At 39.2% G+C, this 20,423-nt stretch overlaps 1 protein-coding gene across 5 annotated transcripts; it reads right to left on the reverse strand.

Moving 5' to 3' along the window:
* Positions 1–409: 409 nt before the first annotated feature.
* usp19 (ubiquitin specific peptidase 19) lies at positions 410–20,401 on the reverse strand. 5 transcript variants are annotated; one of them, XM_043224422.1, is made up of 26 exons: positions 20,006–20,399; positions 17,560–17,889; positions 15,199–15,330; positions 14,801–14,937; positions 13,887–14,393; positions 13,471–13,783; positions 12,675–12,831; positions 12,523–12,594; positions 12,309–12,424; positions 10,464–10,681; positions 10,181–10,373; positions 9,960–10,093; positions 9,691–9,849; positions 9,236–9,346; positions 9,005–9,115; positions 8,817–8,918; positions 7,756–7,896; positions 7,541–7,659; positions 7,280–7,423; positions 6,463–6,785; positions 6,271–6,384; positions 5,978–6,194; positions 5,738–5,890; positions 5,028–5,194; positions 4,764–4,939; positions 410–1,469 (listed from the first exon to the last, which is right to left on the reverse strand). In XM_043224422.1, exons 2-26 carry the CDS (start codon positions 17,723–17,725, stop codon positions 1,329–1,331), a joined length of 4,323 nt encoding a protein of 1,440 aa, XP_043080357.1. In that variant the 5' UTR covers positions 17,726–17,889; positions 20,006–20,399; the 3' UTR covers positions 410–1,328. The 5 variants fall into 5 exon arrangements, with proteins under 5 accessions (XP_043080357.1, XP_043080354.1, XP_043080353.1 ...); XM_043224419.1 differs by having other exon boundaries at positions 10,464–10,687; XM_043224418.1 differs by lacking the exon at positions 410–1,469 and adding an exon at positions 3,335–3,928 and having other exon boundaries at positions 20,006–20,401.
* Between the last annotated feature and the right edge of the window lie 22 nt (positions 20,402–20,423).

The raw sequence follows: 20,423 nt of genomic DNA on the forward strand, positions 1-20,423 counted from the left end.
ACTTGCTCACCAATGGATGCTCTGCAGTGAATGGGTGCCATCAGAATGAGAGCAGAAAACAGCTGATAAAAGCATCACAATCGATAAATAAACCAAAAAACTGAAGTAAAAGGTTGAGTATTTGTTTGAAGAATACTAGTAAGCCTAACAGTGTGTTATTATCATCTACTATCATCTAATCTGTAACATTGCTTTGTTATAGACTTTGATTCACTCAACAACACTTACATATGACAAAATATGATTTCTTTTGATTTTGTATTATAACACAACCTGATTGCTTTTTCTTTTATTTTTTCATGAGGTTGCCTGCTTGTAACAATATTTTATTTCTAAACTTGAAGTGAAACTTAACAGATAATTACACAGAACTGTAACATTTAAGGGTGTTACGCAAAAAAGGCTTTTATTTATATTAACCATTTGTTTTATTCACAGCAGCATTCTTACGATCAGATCCCCAGTTCCTGCTTACTATGCAGTCCGGCACAAAACAAAAGGAATGGGGGAAAAATGGGACAATCCACTCAAAACTTAGAAAAACACAAGAAATGATATATGATACACGGTACTAGGGCTATTGAAGGTCATCATGCATCTCGGTCAATCAAGCTTTTGCATTTCCACAGGATCTGACATGAAGTAAAACAAAAGAATTTCAATCACTGGATTGTCTGAGAAAGAAAACAGGACATCAAGTTGAGAAATGGCCTGAGTGTAAGGAGAAAAAAAAAAAAAAAAAAAAAAAAAAAGACTAACAATCTGCCCACGCTTAAAACATCACCTACAACACCTGCAATATTTTTTTTTACACAACACCTCCAGACGCTTTACAGAGAAACACATCTGGCCAGGCGAGATTTCAGTGAGAACAAACTATTCTGTGCATCCAAACCAACCGATGTTGATCGCACTCACTGATTAACACCTCATGTAAATACGAGCAAGATAAACATTGTATTAGAAACCTACCGTGTGAAATTGGGAATGGCATAACGTCTAGGTGTTAAAATGCTTACATATACATAAAAAAAAAAAAAAAAAAAAAAACCTTGAAGATTTGTGAGTCTCCTCTTATGACAGTGTATTTCAATGTGCGCACCTTCCCGAATTACAGAACTACTTGTAAATGTGGATTAGTCTTTAAGCATCACTTTACTGCATGTCATCTTTAATCGGTCGCTTCCAAACAGTCTTTGTTTTGTCTGCATCGCAAATGTAAATAAAAAGAAATTGAGCACCTTTGCCATGCTAGATCCACTTGTGAGTATTAACGTTTATATTTTTTTTTTCCCCGAGGAAGCAAGTCTCCCTGACTGGGTCAAGTTTTAATCCACCTCCTCCATGCTGCTGTAGGATGGGGCGGCACATTCTCCAGAGTGTGCAAACATGTCAGAGGTCACTTCCGTGCTCAACTGAGGATGTCCGTCTGGGTCCAGGTCTGTCCCAAACAGTGTCTGGCTAGAAGCCTGTAAAATAAACCACCGTTAAAAAGGGAGAAACTTTATGCATCTTCTGAATGGAGTCATAAACGCCAACTCTTAATTAGCTCATTCTTTATAAACAACATAAAACACACACACACAGACAAAAGTAAAGACCTTAAGTATTCAACTAATTTAAATGAGCGATTTCAAGAAAGGGTCATTTTGAATTATTTATTGTTTATGAAGAGCGTGATACAGGCACTATTACAATTGAGCAGCATTTAAAGTGGTCTCAGTTATTGCTGGGACATTTTGTGCAGCATCGTAACATGAATATTTTCTCATTTGAAGATATTTAAATAAAAATCACTTACCCAAAAATATTCAATTACTGCCAAAATTCTAACATGCATGCATAATGCAGTCCTGTGCCCAAGGATTTACCAGAAACATTACATTTCAAAGACCCAGTTCTGACTTATGACCTTTAATGAGGTACAATAACAATCTGATGGTATGGTTTTGTCCAGAGCTGAGGCATTCACAGAAGCCAAATTTGCCGGCTTTGTAGTATGGACGGACACGTCACCCATTATAGCCCGCCAGCATCCCTGAGACTGTTGGAACTGCCACAAACCCAAAAAACCCAGAGTACCATTCATCTTACAATATGTGGATCTCATCTCAATTTACAACATGTGCAACTAGACTTTAAATGGTGCAAAGATCTCACTGGTTTCCCTTATTGGGTATAGAAGTACAGTACTGAGCTGATCACAAAATAACTGTTAACCCTCTGGTGTTGTTTGGTCATTTCTGACTGAGTAATGTAACGTTTTGAATTTTAAATTATCTAATCTAAATGGTATAAATCGAAAATAAGGATTTGCAAAAAAAAGTCACTTCATGGTCAAAAATGATCACCAATCTACCTTGTGTGTGTGTGTGTATGTATGTATATGTGTATATATATATATATATATATATATATATATATATATATATATATATATATATATATATATATATATATATATTTTTTTTTTTTTTTTTTTTGATGGCAAAGAGCACAATTGAGACTCCTAAACAAAGAACACCAGAGGGTTAAAACATTTTACAACATGCCAGACTACTGACAACGTTTGGCAAAACTCATTAAGACAAAAGAACATCATTAACAAAGCTTACTATTAGAAATTAAACTAAACAAATCAACAGCTTGAGCATGTCACCGTGAATTGAAGTAGCAAGATTTACTCACTAGGACTCAACCAATCTAGATTTAAAGTCAACATGAAATGGCATACATAGATCATTTTACTTCAATAATAATTGAAAAAAAAAAAAAAAGACATTCCAAGACCTGATTTCTCTGACTGCAAAGTGGGTGTTATTACAGAATGAGGAAAAATAACTAAGCCATTGGTAAACATTATTTTCATCAGCTGAAATAAACATTTAAAAACCAAATAAACTACTTTTTTTTTTTTTTTAGATCTTCATGATACGACCAGATATATTAATATATTAACTAGCGTAAACTTGAAATTCATGTTGACTTAAAATCTGTAATGTCTCTATATCTCTGTAGTTGTATTATATTAGATTTACATATAATTGTGCTGTTTTAAGTTCTATTTCAAACATACTAACAATGCTGGCTGGACGGTGTTAGAGGTGGTTCACCAAAATACGTTGTGTCACCATATACTTACTCCCATGTCCTTCTGAACCTGTATGAAAAGAAGATTGCTGGCTTTGGTTCCTACTCATTTACATTGCATGAACCAAAAAAAACCCCGAAAACTTCCGTTTCCCAAATTCTTCAATTTATCTTTTTATGCACAGAAGAAGAAAGCTGTAGAGGACTGGAACAACACGACAGCGAGTAAATTATGAGTGTTTTCATTTTTGGATTTTTTTTTTTTTGCATCCCAATATATCCACGTTGCGATTTATTAATTGGTCGTTGATCAGCTAAAATAAAATCTCAAGTCTGGCTAAAAAGGAGGTGCCCTCCTAACATTTATGTTAATGCAAGACATTTTTCCTGAGTGTTTATGAAACATTCTGGACAATATTGTAACACAACAAAAACAAAACAATCCTGACTAGCTTGGATATATTTCAGGCTGTGTGTCTCCCAAGCTAAATTACATTGAAGTTGCCAAAACAAGAAGGATGAATAAGTGGGGTCTGCAGCTGTAGTCACTAGTAAATTAAACCCAGTTGGACCAGTATAACAAAGGATAGATGAGGTTGAACAGCAAGGCTAGGATTGCCGCCACAGTGCCCATGATGAAATATCTCAGACGCTCGCTGTCAGAGTAATCTGAGATGCGCTCTCGTCTGTGATGAGAATGCCCTCCCCTGCCCTCCTCTTCTTCCTCCGGCCTCGTCCTGGTTCTTCTTCCACGCAGACCGGGGCGGAACAGGCTCCGAAAAGAGGCCTCTCGCTGCCCCTCCTCATCCTCCTCCAGTTCCTGCCATATCAGAGACGCCTGCGATTGGCGGAAACCTGTGTCAGCTTCTGGGAAAGGGCCTTGCCTCATCATTCCACCGCAGAACACCAACTACACTGAGTATCAGAGAGCCCACTGCTCTAGTTTCACACACTCAGGTGGATGGGTAAGCAAATATAGCATGCAAAAGGACCACAAGAGGTCTCTTCCTGTCCAGAAATACCATTTCATTGTCAAATCATAGCTTTTCGATCAATTTACACAGCCTGTGACTGATATATCTACTCAGTTAAAGGAAAAATGTTTCCTTGTACCCATAAATCACAGCTTGAACTTTAAGAATGGACCCTCAATTCCCTCAAAAGTACCAAAATGTGTAACTTTTCCAGACAGATGTCACTGAATCGCTTTCAAAGTTTCAGTCACACATTCAACTGAGCAGAGAATGAAATATGTGAAGAAACTTCTTGTTAGAAATGACTGAAACCAAGATGCAAATGTCATTATTGTATATTTTTACCTCTGGAAATTCACAAAATAATCAGAGAAGTCAGGAGATTCTAACGCAATTCATTAAATCGACTCTATGCCGTTGTGATTCATCTATTAGTCACGAGGTGATTATACTCCATAACATCTGAGAGAACGTAATCTCTCATGAAAAAGGCTAATTAAATAATAATCAGCTGATGTTGTCTGAGCATTTCTGAGAGACAGCTCATTAAAAAATGAACGATGGAGAAAAATGTTGAGAATCCACCAGGAACGTTACCCAATCCCGTGAAACTTTAATGAACAAGTATATATCTACTCCACTAAGATTAAACAGTTTTTTCCATTAGGCTGCAGTGACATGAGAAGGTGTTGAGCTCACCTGACTGGCAGCGCCGCCGGTTGCAGCAGAGGAATCGGCGCCAAGGGGCCCCAGTAAGTGAGACGGCCTCTCTACCGGAGAGTTCCTGCGGCGGTAGAACAGCACGTAGGCGTAACGCGTAACCACCTGACTCTCTTCCACCGTTGTTACTGTGCTGTCATCAAACAAACGCCAGCCTGAAATAGTAAGTGACATACAGTGAGATGTTGTTTTTTTTATTGTAGCTGGTGAGATGTTATTGATTTCAGAAGAGCTCGCACGTACCGACATCGCTGCGCTGGCTGTTCTTGTCGCTGGGAAGACGAGCGTAGGCCGTGTAGTGTCCTCCGATCATGCCGCCATAATGGTTGATCACAGCGTAGAGATCATAAATGGGGGGCTGCTGGATGTCACCCTTATGACCAATACAGAACTTACTCAGGTCCAAGTTCCTGAAGAAGAAAACACCCATTATACGATCAATCCAAAACATGGATAATAAACAATACTATAGCTAAATTACAAGATCTCAATTCATACTCCTATCAAGATCCATTTTTCAGAAAGAACGCCTTAATGGTCACATTTGATCAAATTAAGGCATTTGTTAAAAAAAGATTTTTGTTGCAAATCAATTCTGCTCTTTTAAATAAATCATACCAAACCCAAAAAAAAAAACTTGCTTTTTAGAAAAATATAGAGAATTAAATGTTTCTTGAAAAGCAAATCTGCATATTAAAATGATTGCTGAAGAACTTGAGTAATGATGCTGAAAATTCCACCATAGAAATAAATCATTCTATAGTTTTATAAAAAAAAATTTAATTGCAATAAACTTCATAATATTACTACTATTGAATTTCTTTAAATAAATACATCAGCACAAAATACTTATTTATATAATATAAAACAAATTAAATCTTACAGACTAAACCTAAACGTTTGATATCCTATGCTAGTGACAGCTAGTGAGAGCTGAATATAGTTCAGTGTACCTGACCGGGAAATCAACCATATCATTAATCTTGTCCCTCCATATGAAGCTCCTAAACGAGAAGCGCTTGAGCTGAATGATGAGCACATTGGGAAGACGCCAAAGCAGCAGCTGTTTAGATGCTTCTCTGTGCTGCTGACACTTAGGACAGTACCTGAACCACAACAAGAGAAGATATAAGTGGGCCAACCACATCATTGATGTAATATAAGCACACTGAAACCGACACGTCTGTCCATACCATGCCTCTTCAGGGGCTAGCACCTCAGGTTTGGTGAAGAGGTTCAGGCACTGCTCCAAGGTGAAGTGTCCTGCCCTGGACGTCTCTGAAGCAGAGCCAGGGTCCTCATCAAACTCCAGCTCTTTAGAGCGCACCAGCACATATTCCTTGTGCTTCTCGTTGTTCTTCCACACCAGCTCCAACGTGCAGTCATCAGGCAGCTCTAGCACTGCATCACCTGTAGGTGGCACAAGGATAATGAAGATACGCTGCTCCTACAAGAGAAAAACATCCACTAAAAAAACTTGACTGACCTTTATCCTCAAGTTTTCTGTCCTCTTTTTGGCTTGAGTCCAGAACTGTGATGTAGAACTGAGACGCACTTCCAGGCGCTGAATCAGACGGCTGCTGATACCCAGTCACTACAGCTACCAACCAACAAACAGCAATGGATTATAACTCCACAACGAGCAAAATCTACAGCAAAGAGCTTTACACCAAATTACCTTCTGGTTTAACAGCCTTTTCACATGATGTTTCTTTTTCCACCAAAGAATCTTGGGAGCTTGTGGCGAGCTCACAGCAGCCCGAGTCCCTGGAGACTGTGTCTCCACCTGCTGCGGAGATCACCGATGGGGTCTCTGATTGGGGTGTTGTCCCAGAGTCACCCTGCTCGGCCTGGCTTTCTGCTTCTCCTGCAGGTGATGGCTCCCCCTCTTGCTCCTGACACTCTGAGACACTGCTTGCCATGGGGGTCAGGTCAACACGGCTTGCCTCTGGAGACGTCCGACCTGACTGGAAAGGTGGCTGGAACACATTGACAGAGTACCTGCACACACAATAAAATGTGGATTTTACTTTAAGTAAGCATTCCCCCTGATCTATTTGATCAAAATCATCTAAAATAGATCATAAGATGGCTCATACAAATCACACAAATAAATATTTTTATGAAAAATGCTGCAATTACACAGACAAATAAAATACTATAAAAGCAGGCATATAAAACACAAACTGATGTAAAAGATGTCTGTGTATATACACACATACAATATGCTTTTTAATATATATTCTAATCAAAAGTAACAAATAAATCCCAAAGCTAAGTGTATAAAAATGTATAAAAGCCTTATTATAAAAAACAACAACAACAAAAAAAAAAAAAAAAAACTGTAAAACATCCTCATACGTATACACAATAACAACAATTAAAATATACCAACAGATAACTATTATGAGTACACTTTTTACCATTTTATAAAGCTGACCAAATTACCGAAGCGGGTAAATAATTCTTAATCTATGCTACTCTAGTAGTTATACCTAGAGTAGCCTTCCAGAAGCTGTGTCAGACGGGTGTAAGTCAGCCGAGACTCTGGCACACTAATTAGAAACGGCAGTCCAATATTCTCCTCATTGGGCCGGCACGTGGTCTTGTGATTGGGCCAGTGGTTCTTCTGGCAGGCCCTGTAATCAAAGGAAAGAAACTTAACACCAACTTCACCCAAGGCATAGTCTTTAAATTCTGAATCTGATCTCAGAGCCAGCACAACACATGCTTCTAACGAACACATGAAAACCTACTGATTGCAGTAGCCCACGCGGTAACAGCGAGTACAGCGCTTGAGCTTCTCGTCGTCAGGGGCAGGTAGCTTCATGCAGCCAGCGCACTTTGTGATCGAGATGCTTGGAACCTGAGGTCTCTGAAGATCAACACAAAGACACAATCAATGCATTATTTCACAGCAAGAAAATCCCCAAAACCTACGAAAATAATAAGGGTGACAGAAATGGTGTACCTGTTGGACCTTGAGCAGCACCACTCTCTCTTTGGCAAGATCTTTTGACAACACTTCAAAGCAGAAGAGCAGGTCAGTGGGAGTGAACGTGTCTAAAGTCTGAGATGGTGAGAAAATTTTGTTGAACCTGTTCTTCACCACCTGAAAGAAAATATTAAGGGAACACAATCCATTAATAAACAATACAATGTATAAACATCACAATGCACACATCAATAGAGCTCATTTTGCAATGTTACTTTTGGAAAAAATGGACACAAGATATTAATGTACTAACAGTGTTTTGTACAAAGCTTTTCATTCAAAAAAAGCGATGTGTGCTCTGATTGGCTAGCTATCCAATGATTGGCCGAATACCTTTGGTGGAAAGGTTATGCCCTTTTTCACAACGACACCAAAACAATAAAACACATCAACAAGGCATTTGTTGCATAAAGTGGGGATAATAATTACTGATTATCAGGACTTAGTATTGTCTTTTTACAAATTACACATTTTTACACACTCTAATATTTGTGTTGAACTGTTCTGGAACAGTGTTGGAAACTTATGTCTATTTTTGTCCTCTTTTGGAAGCACAAAGAAAGTAATTTCACTTTCTCAACGACACACAACGCGTCCAGCACAATAGCTCCACCTTTCTTTGCATAAACATTTGAGTGGTGCTATGAATGTCACAAAGTGTGGACATATAACTTTTACAAAAAAAAAAAAATCTTTGGTTTTGAGAATTTAGTCTTTAAAACATTACAGACCTTCTTTTTGCAACAAGCTTGTAACACTCTAAAGGAAAAGGACAATTTTAAATCGCATCATATGACCCCTTTAAGTAGCTCTACAGTATTATATACACTGCAAAAAAAACTAACAAAAAAAACCCTCAAAAGTGAAATGATGAAACTATGAAAAAAAGAATTGTGATTGCCACCATAATTGAGCAGCCAAACTCATCAGAATACATTCCAATTCAATTTCCAATTATTTCAAAACACAAACAATATTTGCTATAAAACATGAATTAACTACAAGCAGATGAAGTATTCAAAACATGATCATCATACCTCAGTCAGTCTCAGATTCTCTGCTTTGTTCCTCACACTGCGAGATATTGACTCCAGTACTTCAGCCGTGCTCGAGCTGTCTTTACTCACACTGACCAAAAACTACACAAGCAAAAAGTTTTCAAGTATTAATAAATAAGCTGAACAAACAGGCTTGCTAAGGAACTTCAGAAAGTTGTGCAGTGTACCTTGATTGGTTTCTTGTGGGGATCTTTAGCGAAGTAGAAAACAGTCAGCACCTTCTGCTTTTGAGGTAGGGGGACAGGCAAGTACAAGAAGGGGTCAAAGGTTATGGAAACCTGAGGGGAAAAAAAAAAAATATATATATAAGAAACCTCCAACAACCACATTGCTAAGCGGCACTGAAAATCAGGATGATATGCCTCCACACTATACACTGAATCATAGCTCTTGATTACCTTAGAACACACGGGACACACCAGCTTGGACTTGTACTGGCCCTGAAAGAGGTCAACAATAAAGGAATCGTTCCTCATTTTATGCCTCTGCCACGCCTCTTCTGCAACAACCTGCCAAACCACAAACAAGAGCAATCTTCAGAAGATTTATTATAACAGAAAGCCTCCCACGCTAACTCTAAACGACACAAGCAAATTGAGAATGTTTTTTTTTAACTTGCTCGACTTTAATATTCAAATTCACAAGCTCAAATGTCACAAATTCAATTATTTGATTAATGATTTGTGAAGAATCTCTAATATTTCCTATTATTTCACATTATAATACTGTGTCAACTGCCAGATTTAATTGTCAGACTTTTGGACTATTGGACACGCTTATTGGTAACACTCTCTGCTCCATATACAAGGATGCGGCATATGCAGTATGTTTAGAGACAAAAACAAGAGCTCACTTCATCCTGACGGCCATCTGAGTCAACCGTCTCTGTGTACGGTTTGTTTTGGATGCGGTTCAGGTCTTCATGTAGCCCATCCAGCAAAAAAGCCATGAACTCCTGAGCATCATGCTGCGCATAGCCTGTAAACTGACTGGCCTTACTGGCAACTATAGCCTATGCAGAGAAATGAAACAACACCCAATTATTGTGGGTTGCTAACATAATCACATACGGGAAACTAGATATGATATAGGAGGACACAGGACATGATTTTGTTGCTGCACCTTTAATTTGGAGGGTTGAAATGCGTGGTGAGTGCCCTTCCACAATGCTCGAAGCAGCACAGCAAAGCTAATGGCCAGCCGTCCACCGGTGCCCAATGGATTATTACAGTTAATCTCTGATTCAAACCCACGGTCTGGAAAAAACAAATACCACATCACCTGGGTAGAACACACAACCACATGAAAAAGAAGCAATTCTCATCAAATAAAATGCCACTGACCATGGAAATAATCCCTGAGTTCCCGTGTGTTGGAGAGGGACTGGATCACGCTGTTCATAAAGCAAGTATTTCCCAGATTGACCAACCCAGTGAAGCCAGGGAGACACACTTTCTTCTCCTCCACTTCTTCAGCTCTTTCACTGCCTGCAGGAGGAGTGTGAGTCATGGGCTGCACCATGCAGGTGGGCTTGGGCTGTGGACATTGAAGGTTAAGTCATAACAGGTAACCCTGTAACGTTACGACACATCATATGTGGAAAACAGACATTGCACTTATTAGTACCGTAGCAACAGTTGGTTCCTGTTTGAGGGACATGTGTTCGGAGACGGAGCGAGGTGCCACGGCATCCAGACCCAAGTCCTCTGGGGCCCGAGAGGGCTTGGCTTTCTCTTCTCCCACTCGTGGCTCTTCTTTAGCAGGAAGTGCATGCTGGCTGCTCCCTGGCTGGCTCTTTTCGAGCGTGGAAGGGCTTGAGGGCACGGCAACCTTGGCGCCCCCCACTGCACCTTAAAAAAAGACAATAGAGCTTGTGGTTAGCAGCTAATTGCTCACTATCATTAAAGGTCCCATATTGTACACCTTTTGGAGTTTTATTTTAGGTGTTGATGTTCACATTAAAACAAAATTAAATTTATTTTACTAGATTACATAGCTTTTTTTTGTGGTGAACAATTCATCCCTGCAAATCAAACCACAAAAAAATGCTCAAAAATATTTCAAAAGAACAGAATATAAAGAAACAGAAATCTTTAAGTATCACTATAAACACGTTTACAATCACTTCAGAAGAGCTGAATGACTCTGCTGACCCTAACTTTTAAGCAGCAGTGTATATAATATGAATTAACATATCCACAGCTTTCACAGCTAAACAACCATGATAATATTCATTTAGGATGCATCACTATACTAGAAGTCTTTCTAAAAATGATCAGAACTGAACCTGTACGAAATTAGTAGAATCGCTCTGTAGGATGCCGAAATTTCAATATAAAGATCTAAAGTGGTGATTCAATATAAAACTCAATATTAATATATAAGCAGACTGTCAGAGCTCTAGTAAAATACAATGTTGGGAGTGGACTATGTGGGGCAGTGTGGGTCAGCAGCCTGGCACCAACACAAGAACACACTGGCACACTTGACTTGATCCTGTCTCACACTCGTATTGAGTTTCTGGATCACAAACTCTAGTCACATTCCTCTTCTTGCCCATGGCCTCATTTCAGCATGTAAACAAAAACAGTCCAGCTCTTTCTACAGTAATCATCCCATGTATGCCTCCTGTGACACATCAGAGCTCTTTGAAAAGATGCAGTGGTTAAGAAGGGTCCGCTGCCATTATACAGAGAGCAGCCTCTAGATCCGGAAATCACAGACACCCCGTGTTGTTTATTTTGACACGTGAAGCTGTGCAAGAGAAACTTGAGAACAAGAGAAATCCTGCCACACCTCAGAGCATCATTCACATAGTTTTCCATTAATTCATTTTCCAATATCTGTCCAAAATCTTTTTTTAAAAGTACATTATTACATTGTTAATGGCTTTAATGACATTATTAAAACAGCTTGCAAAATTTACACGTCTGCATACAATTTTTTCATTTGAGTGCTGATTATTGCAGCCTAGTAAATAATAAATAGGAACTGGGCTCTGTTTTTAATTGTTTCCTAAAAGTGTTCCCAGAGCATAAGCTGAGGTAGATTTTTAGCCATAAGAAAATTTGGTAACACTTTATAACTTAAACTAACAATACTTCTACAGCATTTATTAATTGCTAATTTTAGCATTATTAACCAAGGAATGACTGTATTTTTATGATTAATAAATGATTGATAAATGTTATGTTAAAGAAGAATAAATACTGTAATACATGTATTGTTCATTCATGTTAATAATACATTAACTAATAACACCTTGTTAAAGTGTTACCGAAAATGGTATAATTATAATTGATTTCATAACCGAAACTGACATCAAAACCAAGGTATGTACGTGTCATGTTTGTGTACCATTACACCACTACTACATAGTGTCCTAAATGCAGACAACTTAATGTGCGTAACATGATTGTGTATTTAATTATAAAAGATTGCTCAGAAGCAAATAGAATCCAGGCCGCAGACCTTGTGTGGCAGGTGCCTCCAGACCTCCCCAGCGCTGACTGTGTCTTTTCTTCAGGGTGATGTCGATACGGGACGGAGTGAAGGCATAGCTGGACTGATCTGGCTGAATTAGATTCCTGAAACATCAGCAGATGGTTCAAATGAAGAAATCCTCAGAAACGTACACTTGACCAGTGGATCGACACAGATTAGGATGCCCATCAGAAAGTCTTACCTGAGTTTAACCTGCCATTTAAAGACAGTGTTTGGTCCGCAATCCGGATGAAGGCGCAAAAAGTTGGGATCACTGTGGACAGTTTTAACAGTTAGTGTGAGCGTAAGAGTTGGAATCTTTATTTCTAGACATTGTGTGGATGACTCTCTCACTTTGTCTGGAAGATAAGAGTGAAGTCTTGTTCCCTGAACAGCACCCTGGACGTTTGCCGGCAGATTTCTTTCATGTAGACGTTAACAACCATCAGGTCTGTCCCTTTCTCATATGAGTCATTCTTCACAAACTTCAAGTTCACCATTGGCTCCGGACCTTAACACACATCAATCATGAGATATAAAAGTATAGTGAGAAGAGGCTTAGTTGGATTAAAATTTATTAGCCAATTAACAACTGGAAAAAATAACTGTTATAGACAGAACGTTAAAGGCTTGTCCTTGAGGTAATTACAGCATTTATTGGAAAATCCAAACATATCCGATCATTAATCGGCTTCCAACATGGATTATAATTTAAAATTTAAACATATCCAAGTGTTTTGGTGGAGTTTGGAAGCTATTAGCGTGCTTTCTGCATGACAGGGAGAAACCTGAAGGTGACACTGACACAGAAAACACTAGTTCATTAATAAATATTCAATACTTTTGCTGGTGCTTTGTGGTAAGTTTTATACATGTTTTTGAGTGAGGAATTGGCTATATATATGGAACCCCAAGTAAAATATTTAATATAATATATATTAATTCATACTTGTGTCTATTAATCTTTTAAATAGTGTATTGCAGTAAATGATGGCTTTTAAACTCTTATCAACTTCTTTTCCCCTTTCTTAAATATGTTGTTGTTGCCATTGTGTGTATTACTACAGCTTTGAATCCTACACATATTTCCTGCAGAAGACAATAAAGCATAACTAATTCAAACATGATGCCTCAATTGTTCTTAACTGACCTTCTGTGTCTTCCTCGTGGCTCCCTCCATGTGGATCCTCCTTGGACTTGTCTCTCTTCTCCTCTGTGCAGCTCTTTTGTGGAGACTCCTCTCTCTTAGAGGCTGTTGAAACAGACTCCCCAGATGCCAAATCCTGGGATGGAAGCATTTTAGGGATCTGGGCATCAGCCTGTGGCTTCTTTTCATCTGTTCTGTTTTCTTGTTCATCAGATGTTATTTTTTCAGTTTGTGTTTTCACTGGAGGAGAAGCCTCCTCTTGCACCACCTTCAGCTCACACACTGAAGGAACAGTCTTCCTTTCATCTGCCTCAACCTGTAAATGACACAAAAAACGGACATCAGGATGAGACAGAGTCTTTTCCACAGTTATGTTTCCTGTTGATTGTTTTCACTATCAAGTGAATTATTTGTCTCACCTGATCATTGCTTTTTGGCCTCCTGTCCAGCTCCTTTTCTCTCTGTGATGCCTGGCAACCTTGACCTTTAACCTGCATCTGAACCCTGTTGTCTTTTGCAGTGCTAGCTGAAGAGGCACCACTGCTCGCAGCTAATGTTTGTGTTTTTCCATTAGCTGCTGGCTTGGATTGAGGCTCCTTCGTCAAGGTGGGAGCTACTGGGGGCTCTTTTGTGTTTCTGGAGGGGCGCGTCGTACGCTTTGCACTGGGCTCATTGATCGGGTCAGCTTTATTGCTTGATTTAGTCTCAGCTACCTTCACACCTGTGCTCTCTGTGAGCTCTACCTGTTTGCCTTTCATCCCTCGTTTCATCCCTCGTTCGGTTTTACCTCGTTTCTGCTCTGCGGAGGTCACTGTGGGCATTTTCTCAATGATTTCGGCAGATTTTTCAGACTGCCCTGTGGTCGTCTGCTGGTGGTTGCTGCCATTCTCTCTAAGGATGTTCACTTTTTCTGTCTTTTTCTTGTTCTGTTTAATAAGGAACATAAAGCATTATTAAGGGATCTCTAATCAGGAAAACATTGAATGCTCAAAGTTGTATATACACTTCTGATATTGTATTTATTACGTATGTATAAATACACACATACATTTATACATTTATATATACATTTATAATATATACTGTATGTATTTTATTTTTTTAAATGAATGTAAATAAAAGAGAATTTTTGTAATTATGTTTTAGTTACTGTGCAAAATATAACAGGCGCAAAAAGAAAACTATAAATTAGCTAAGCTTTTTTTTTTTTTTTTTTTTTTTTTAATCTTTCTTTCAAAAGATTATAAACCCTAACAGATTTTGCTCATGAGGAAAAACAAACGGAGATGGACAGCTGGAGAAAGAGTGGAAAAGAATGAGCAGGTGCTCTTACAGCAAAGGTGGGCCATGTGTTGAGGGGGATCTTCTTGTGCAAGACAAGCTGCAGAACATTTGTTTTCTCCTTATAAAGCAGTTTACTGCAGGAAGCTTCAATCTCTTCATGGAGATTACAGCTCCATTCACGTCCATCTGAGAAAACACATGCATGCACAAAAAAAAAAAAAAAGCTTTTTAAATGTCTTTGAAATACATCTGATCATTTATACAATCAAAAACACAGTAAAAGCAGTGATTTTGTCAAACAGTATTTATTATATTTTTGAATGTAATTTACTCCAGTGAGGCAAAGCTGTGATCAATTGTGATTATTCCAGTCTTCATTGTCATATGGTCCTCTGTCAAAAGACCAAGATGTATTAAATCAGACACAAACACACGTAAGGTCCTTACCCGGCAGGCGGATGTGACAGGCGAAATCAGTAAAGGCATAATCAATATCTTCCACTTTCAGCACCCCGGCATCTTCACAGTTCAGCCTCAATATCACCTCGTACGCATTCTGCTTCCAGTCCAGAAACAAATCTACACAGACAAATTAACATTCCTGTACGCTGGATCGACCAGAAACACATTAAAACACTGCAACTGAATGTATAATTTCACAAGCAGAGGGAAAACCAAAAGAACATATTTACAGATAATACTAACGCAAAGGATCAAGGCAAACTAACAAAAGAGCTAAATCAAACCTGATTTCATGATAACGCTACACGATCTGATGGCCACTCATAGCAGAAATCCCAACTCCCTTCGATTTCAGACTGTTCTGTTATTGAGTTTAACATAGGTGCGTGTTAGCGAGCAGGTCAGAGAGAGCAGGAAAGAGCGAGAAAGAGAGCGTGTTTATCTCTACGGATCAGGCTTCAGGGTCAAGTGACAGCCAGTCCTGTCCCGTTACTCTCTCTCGCTGTGACACGCAGATCTAAAAGGTCATCAAAACGCCGCCACGCCCCACAGCTGGGCTTCTATTCCACGTCATGTCATCTGACAGTATCCCAAGAGCCTCCCTTACATGACGGGAATCGAAACTACAGAGATAGGCTTCTCCCGCGGTTCGTAGGGATGGCGCTCGGCTGAGACGAAACACGACACCCCGACAGGAGGAAGACAATGGCGCGCTCGTATCAAATGCCTGCAGAGAGGGCAACGAGGGCAGCGAGTAAATGAAGGGAGTGTGAGGAATACTCTGAGGGAAGTCTTCTCATGCGTGTGCTGGGCAGAGCCACTGACCTTGACAAAGCCCTTCTTCACTAAAGCAGAGACTCACGGGCTTAGATTACAACACTTCAGCACTCAGCGGAGCACTGCAGAGGCAAAACGCACTCAGCAGAAAGGGCACAGCCCTAGACACAGGCTGGCACACAGGGACCAAACAAACAACGCACTCATATGATCACACGTTTCAAACATCAGTCATTGTAAACTGAAAGCGTTACGAGACAAGATCGGTGTTTTAGAATCGGTTCGGTGAAGTTAAAGTCACAGTTAAATGCTGAGCTATATGTAGACTGCTACTGATATGGGGTATATCAATGGTTATATCAGTATTGGTTCTACTGATAAATGGCATTATTTGTTGATTGTCTGAAGAAATGCTTTTTTGAAGGTAAAGTAACACGAAGATGCGACGAAAAGTAGCAACCGATTTTACATAGAAGATTCATCTAAAAACTAAATGATTGGAGAAGTAAGATATGTTAATCTTATTTAGGCAAAACAATGAAAATTTAGCTTTAGAAAACAATTTAGCTTACAAAATAGTTGAATTTAATTTATTATTTTTTGCTTAAGCTTAATTTGACTATCTGTCATAAAGCAATATTTCTCTAGACTGGCCAATTTAAGTACATTTAACTAGTATATTCAGGTATATCTATTCAACAAGTTTAAGAGGTTGCCATATATAGACAGGTGTACACTAAGATGCTAAAATTATCTTTGAATGCCAGATACATAACACTGGATGAGAAAAACTACCATAAACTAAATAAACAAACAGAAAAACATATAATTTGGCATATTTAAAAGAGATGGTACACCCCATCAAGTCTGAGTTTCCTTCTCAAGCACCAAAGACAGTATTTTGAAGAATGATGGTAAACACTCAAAAGGTATGCTCTAATTGTTGTAGTTTACGTTCATTACTTTCTAAGATAATTACCTAAAAATGATTCTCATAAATGTTGTTTTAAATGAAACAGGATTTGCATACCAACCAAAACCAGTTTCTAATGCCAACCAACAACCAATTCATTACACAAGCTCGGGACAAAGTGACATAGCTAAATCAATACCGACCAGCACGGCAGAACTACATGAGTTCAGTTAATGTCTGTTAACTTTCCAGGTCCCTGTTTACCACACTATGTAACAAACTGGAAACCAGCCCAGCTCTGCCCACGAAAATAGGACAAGGACTACACCATACCTTTTAATGACTTTAACCTCAAGTTGTGGGCCAGTCTGCATTTTATAACGGTCAAAAGGACACTGCACCACAGACGCTTCCTATCAGTTCATATTACATTAGATATCACTGCAGTAAATGTTAGATCCCACACTATACTCTTGCCCCAGGCATATGAATCAAATATCTGTCAAGGACTCAACCAAGAGTAACGCCTGGCAGAATACAAAGTGGAAGGACAATCAAAAAGATAAGAGATAAAACGAATTAGGATAAATGACCTAAATAAGAAAAAACTACTAAAACTACTTCACGAGTGTTTATAAACCAAGTCGCATGCTCACCTTTTCTAGTCTCTGAGCTGGTGGCTGAGGCGGCTCGCTTGGCCTCCTTGCTCTCCTGATTGGCTCTGTCCTTCTGCTTCTTCTTACTGGTGCTGACCGTATCGTCAGTTCCTCTCTGACCTCGTCTCCGGCCCGATTCGCTGGGGCCTGTACTGCTGCTGGCCATCTTCAGCCACTTGCTGCTAATGGGTCGGCTGTCTCCTACCTCGCTCCCGCTGCTGGAGCTGCTTCCACAGGGGTCTGGATCTGAGCTGTGCCGTTTCCTGCCCGGTCCAGCTATCTTGGCGGCGGTTCAAGTGAGAGCGCTCCCAGAAGAGAATCAGAGGGAGACTGTGGAAAAAAAAAAACAACAACAGCAGAAATGTATGCATTACAAAAGGTCTCTGGTTGAGTGGCAGTACATATTACTAAAGTCTGGAATACACTACACAACTTTTTGCCAAAGCTATGTCAGTTTTTTGACATTCCACAGAAAACCATGTAGGGTATGACGTAAAGACTCTTTTTAGCTTCAATCTTGTTTCAAACTTTGAGCCCATTTTACTGCATTGCATACACAAATGTAAGATCCCTTGTGTTAACAGATTTAAGATACACCAGAAGTAGTAAGAGATTGTAAAAAGTGATGAACTGTATGTTCTGTCCATTTGTTTTTAGATCAAATTTTTATTTCTCAAAAAAAAATTCTTCAAGCTTTAAGTCCATTGCGGAGGGGAGGGGTTTAAATGGATTAAATGATTACAAAAGTCTGGAATACATTACTAGAGTGATGATGCAGTTATGACATTTTGATTACATTATAAGATCTTTTATGGCCCCAAACAAATACAACATATACACGGGTTTATCAGAGAAATGTTTATTTCATGATGGCATTAATACCTTTAAAAAGCACAATAAAACATAGCCAAACATAACAGTTTTTATTGCTTTTCTTTGTTTTGAAAACTGTGTAGAATTTAAAGGAATTGTTCACCCAAAAATTATCATATTTTACTTACCTCAAAGTCATCCTAAGTGTATATGACTTACTTTCAGACGAACAGAGTCAGAGTGTTTTTAATTATTATTATTATTTTTTATTTATCCTGGCTCTTCCAAGCTTGGTAATGTGGGTGGATAGAGGCCATTATTTCGCAGCTCCGTATATCAGATATATCAGCAAGTACTGCAATGTAAAACTAACTTATACGACTTTGGAGGGGTTATCACATGTCCTCTCAAGCAGACCAATGGGTTTTTGTAACAAAACATATTAACAGTTTTAAAATTCTAACACCGTACTTGTGGATATATTCGATTTACAGAGCTTCAAAATAATGGCTGCCATCCACGAGCATGATCAACCTTGGAAGAGTCAAGATAAATTAAAAATCTCTGACTGTGTATAGAATAAAATAATTTTTGGTTGAACTATTCCTTTAAAGAAAAATCTGTATTTTTTATTGTGTTCTCAAACTTTTGCATGATATAATTCAGGCTCTGCAACTGAACAACAGACATGTTCTGAAATTTAAGGAACTCACATTTATAACAGTGTTTTGCATTGACTTGCATTGACATTCCTAAGTTATTAAAAATCACCTTTCTCAATTTGCTTTATTTTGATTTCAGTCAAACATGGCTTTTATAATCCCTGTCTAATTATGTCAAAACGAGATACACAAACAAAAACGGGATGTGTGCGTGCAGTGCTCAAAAAAATAATCAATTGTGCCTGTATTTAACATGTAACTTAAAAGGGTTGCTGTCATCATAAACCGATGGCATTTAAAAAAAAATAAAACTTTTTTTAATTATCTAGTGGGTTCTGACAATTAAATGCCCGAACAAACCTGACTTCACTACTATACTTTCACTTTTTTTTATTAAAACGTTTAACGTCTAGTCACCGTCAAGCCACTTCGCTGTCATAATCTACAACGACTATAGACAAGGACAAAATATCTTTGACATTTTAGTCATCTTTACGTTTTCTTATGTCCTCCTTTTCAGCTGTCTGATGAGAAAACAGTATCCAAGGCTGCATGAATCAGCTTACAATCCCGTAATGATCGCTAATACCGCGGCTGCTAACCCGGCTAGCCTAGCCTGTCTGACTCGATTCCACACTCAAGTTCTCTTTAACATTTACTCAAAACATGTCTCTAACAAACTGCCCCTTAACATTAATTTAGGTCTTACACTAACACATATTACTCGTACGACTTGTGACATGTCTTAACTTCGTCGTCCGGTTGTAGGAGATGCCGGTTCGCCGTGTTGTGTGATAAATACCCGTCAAAGGGAACAGCAGCTCGAGGCCTCTCGCTCCGCGCCGGCTGCCCGGCTAACGTTAAACACTTAACCGCAAGGTCGGGTGGTGCAGTGCTGACAAACTCATGAATACATACAGGACAGTTGAAGGCACATTACGACACCCGAATAAGACAGCAGTTGTTCTTACTGTGTGTCGTTGTTCTTCCGTAACGAGTCGTCGCAGCGGCGTGTCCTTTCCTCCGTCAGCGGAGCCGCGGCGACCGCAGCTTAAATTCAGCCCCAGGCTTCACACACGGCAGCGGGCCGCCGATCGCCCCTGAGCCGCATCAGCTCGCCCCCTAAAAAAATCAATTCTTCTTTATTTCCAAAATGATCCTAACCGGGGCCCATTATGTGACGTTAAAACAGAAACCGAGCTGCTGTGAACAAAACAAAGAGGCGACGACGGTGCCCGTCCTCCGCTTGAGAGCCGTCCGCTGCTCTGTGATTCTCACTTTGTTAGAGAACAAAAACAAACCGGGTAGAGACGGCGCTCACGACAACCTGCTCCACACACAAACACACGCACGCACGCACGCACGCTCTACTTCCGGACACTCTGCCTT

The sequence above is a fragment of the Puntigrus tetrazona genome, chromosome 23 (genome assembly GCF_018831695.1).
Source record: "Puntigrus tetrazona isolate hp1 chromosome 23, ASM1883169v1, whole genome shotgun sequence".
Taxonomy (NCBI): Eukaryota; Metazoa; Chordata; class Actinopteri; order Cypriniformes; family Cyprinidae; genus Puntigrus; species Puntigrus tetrazona.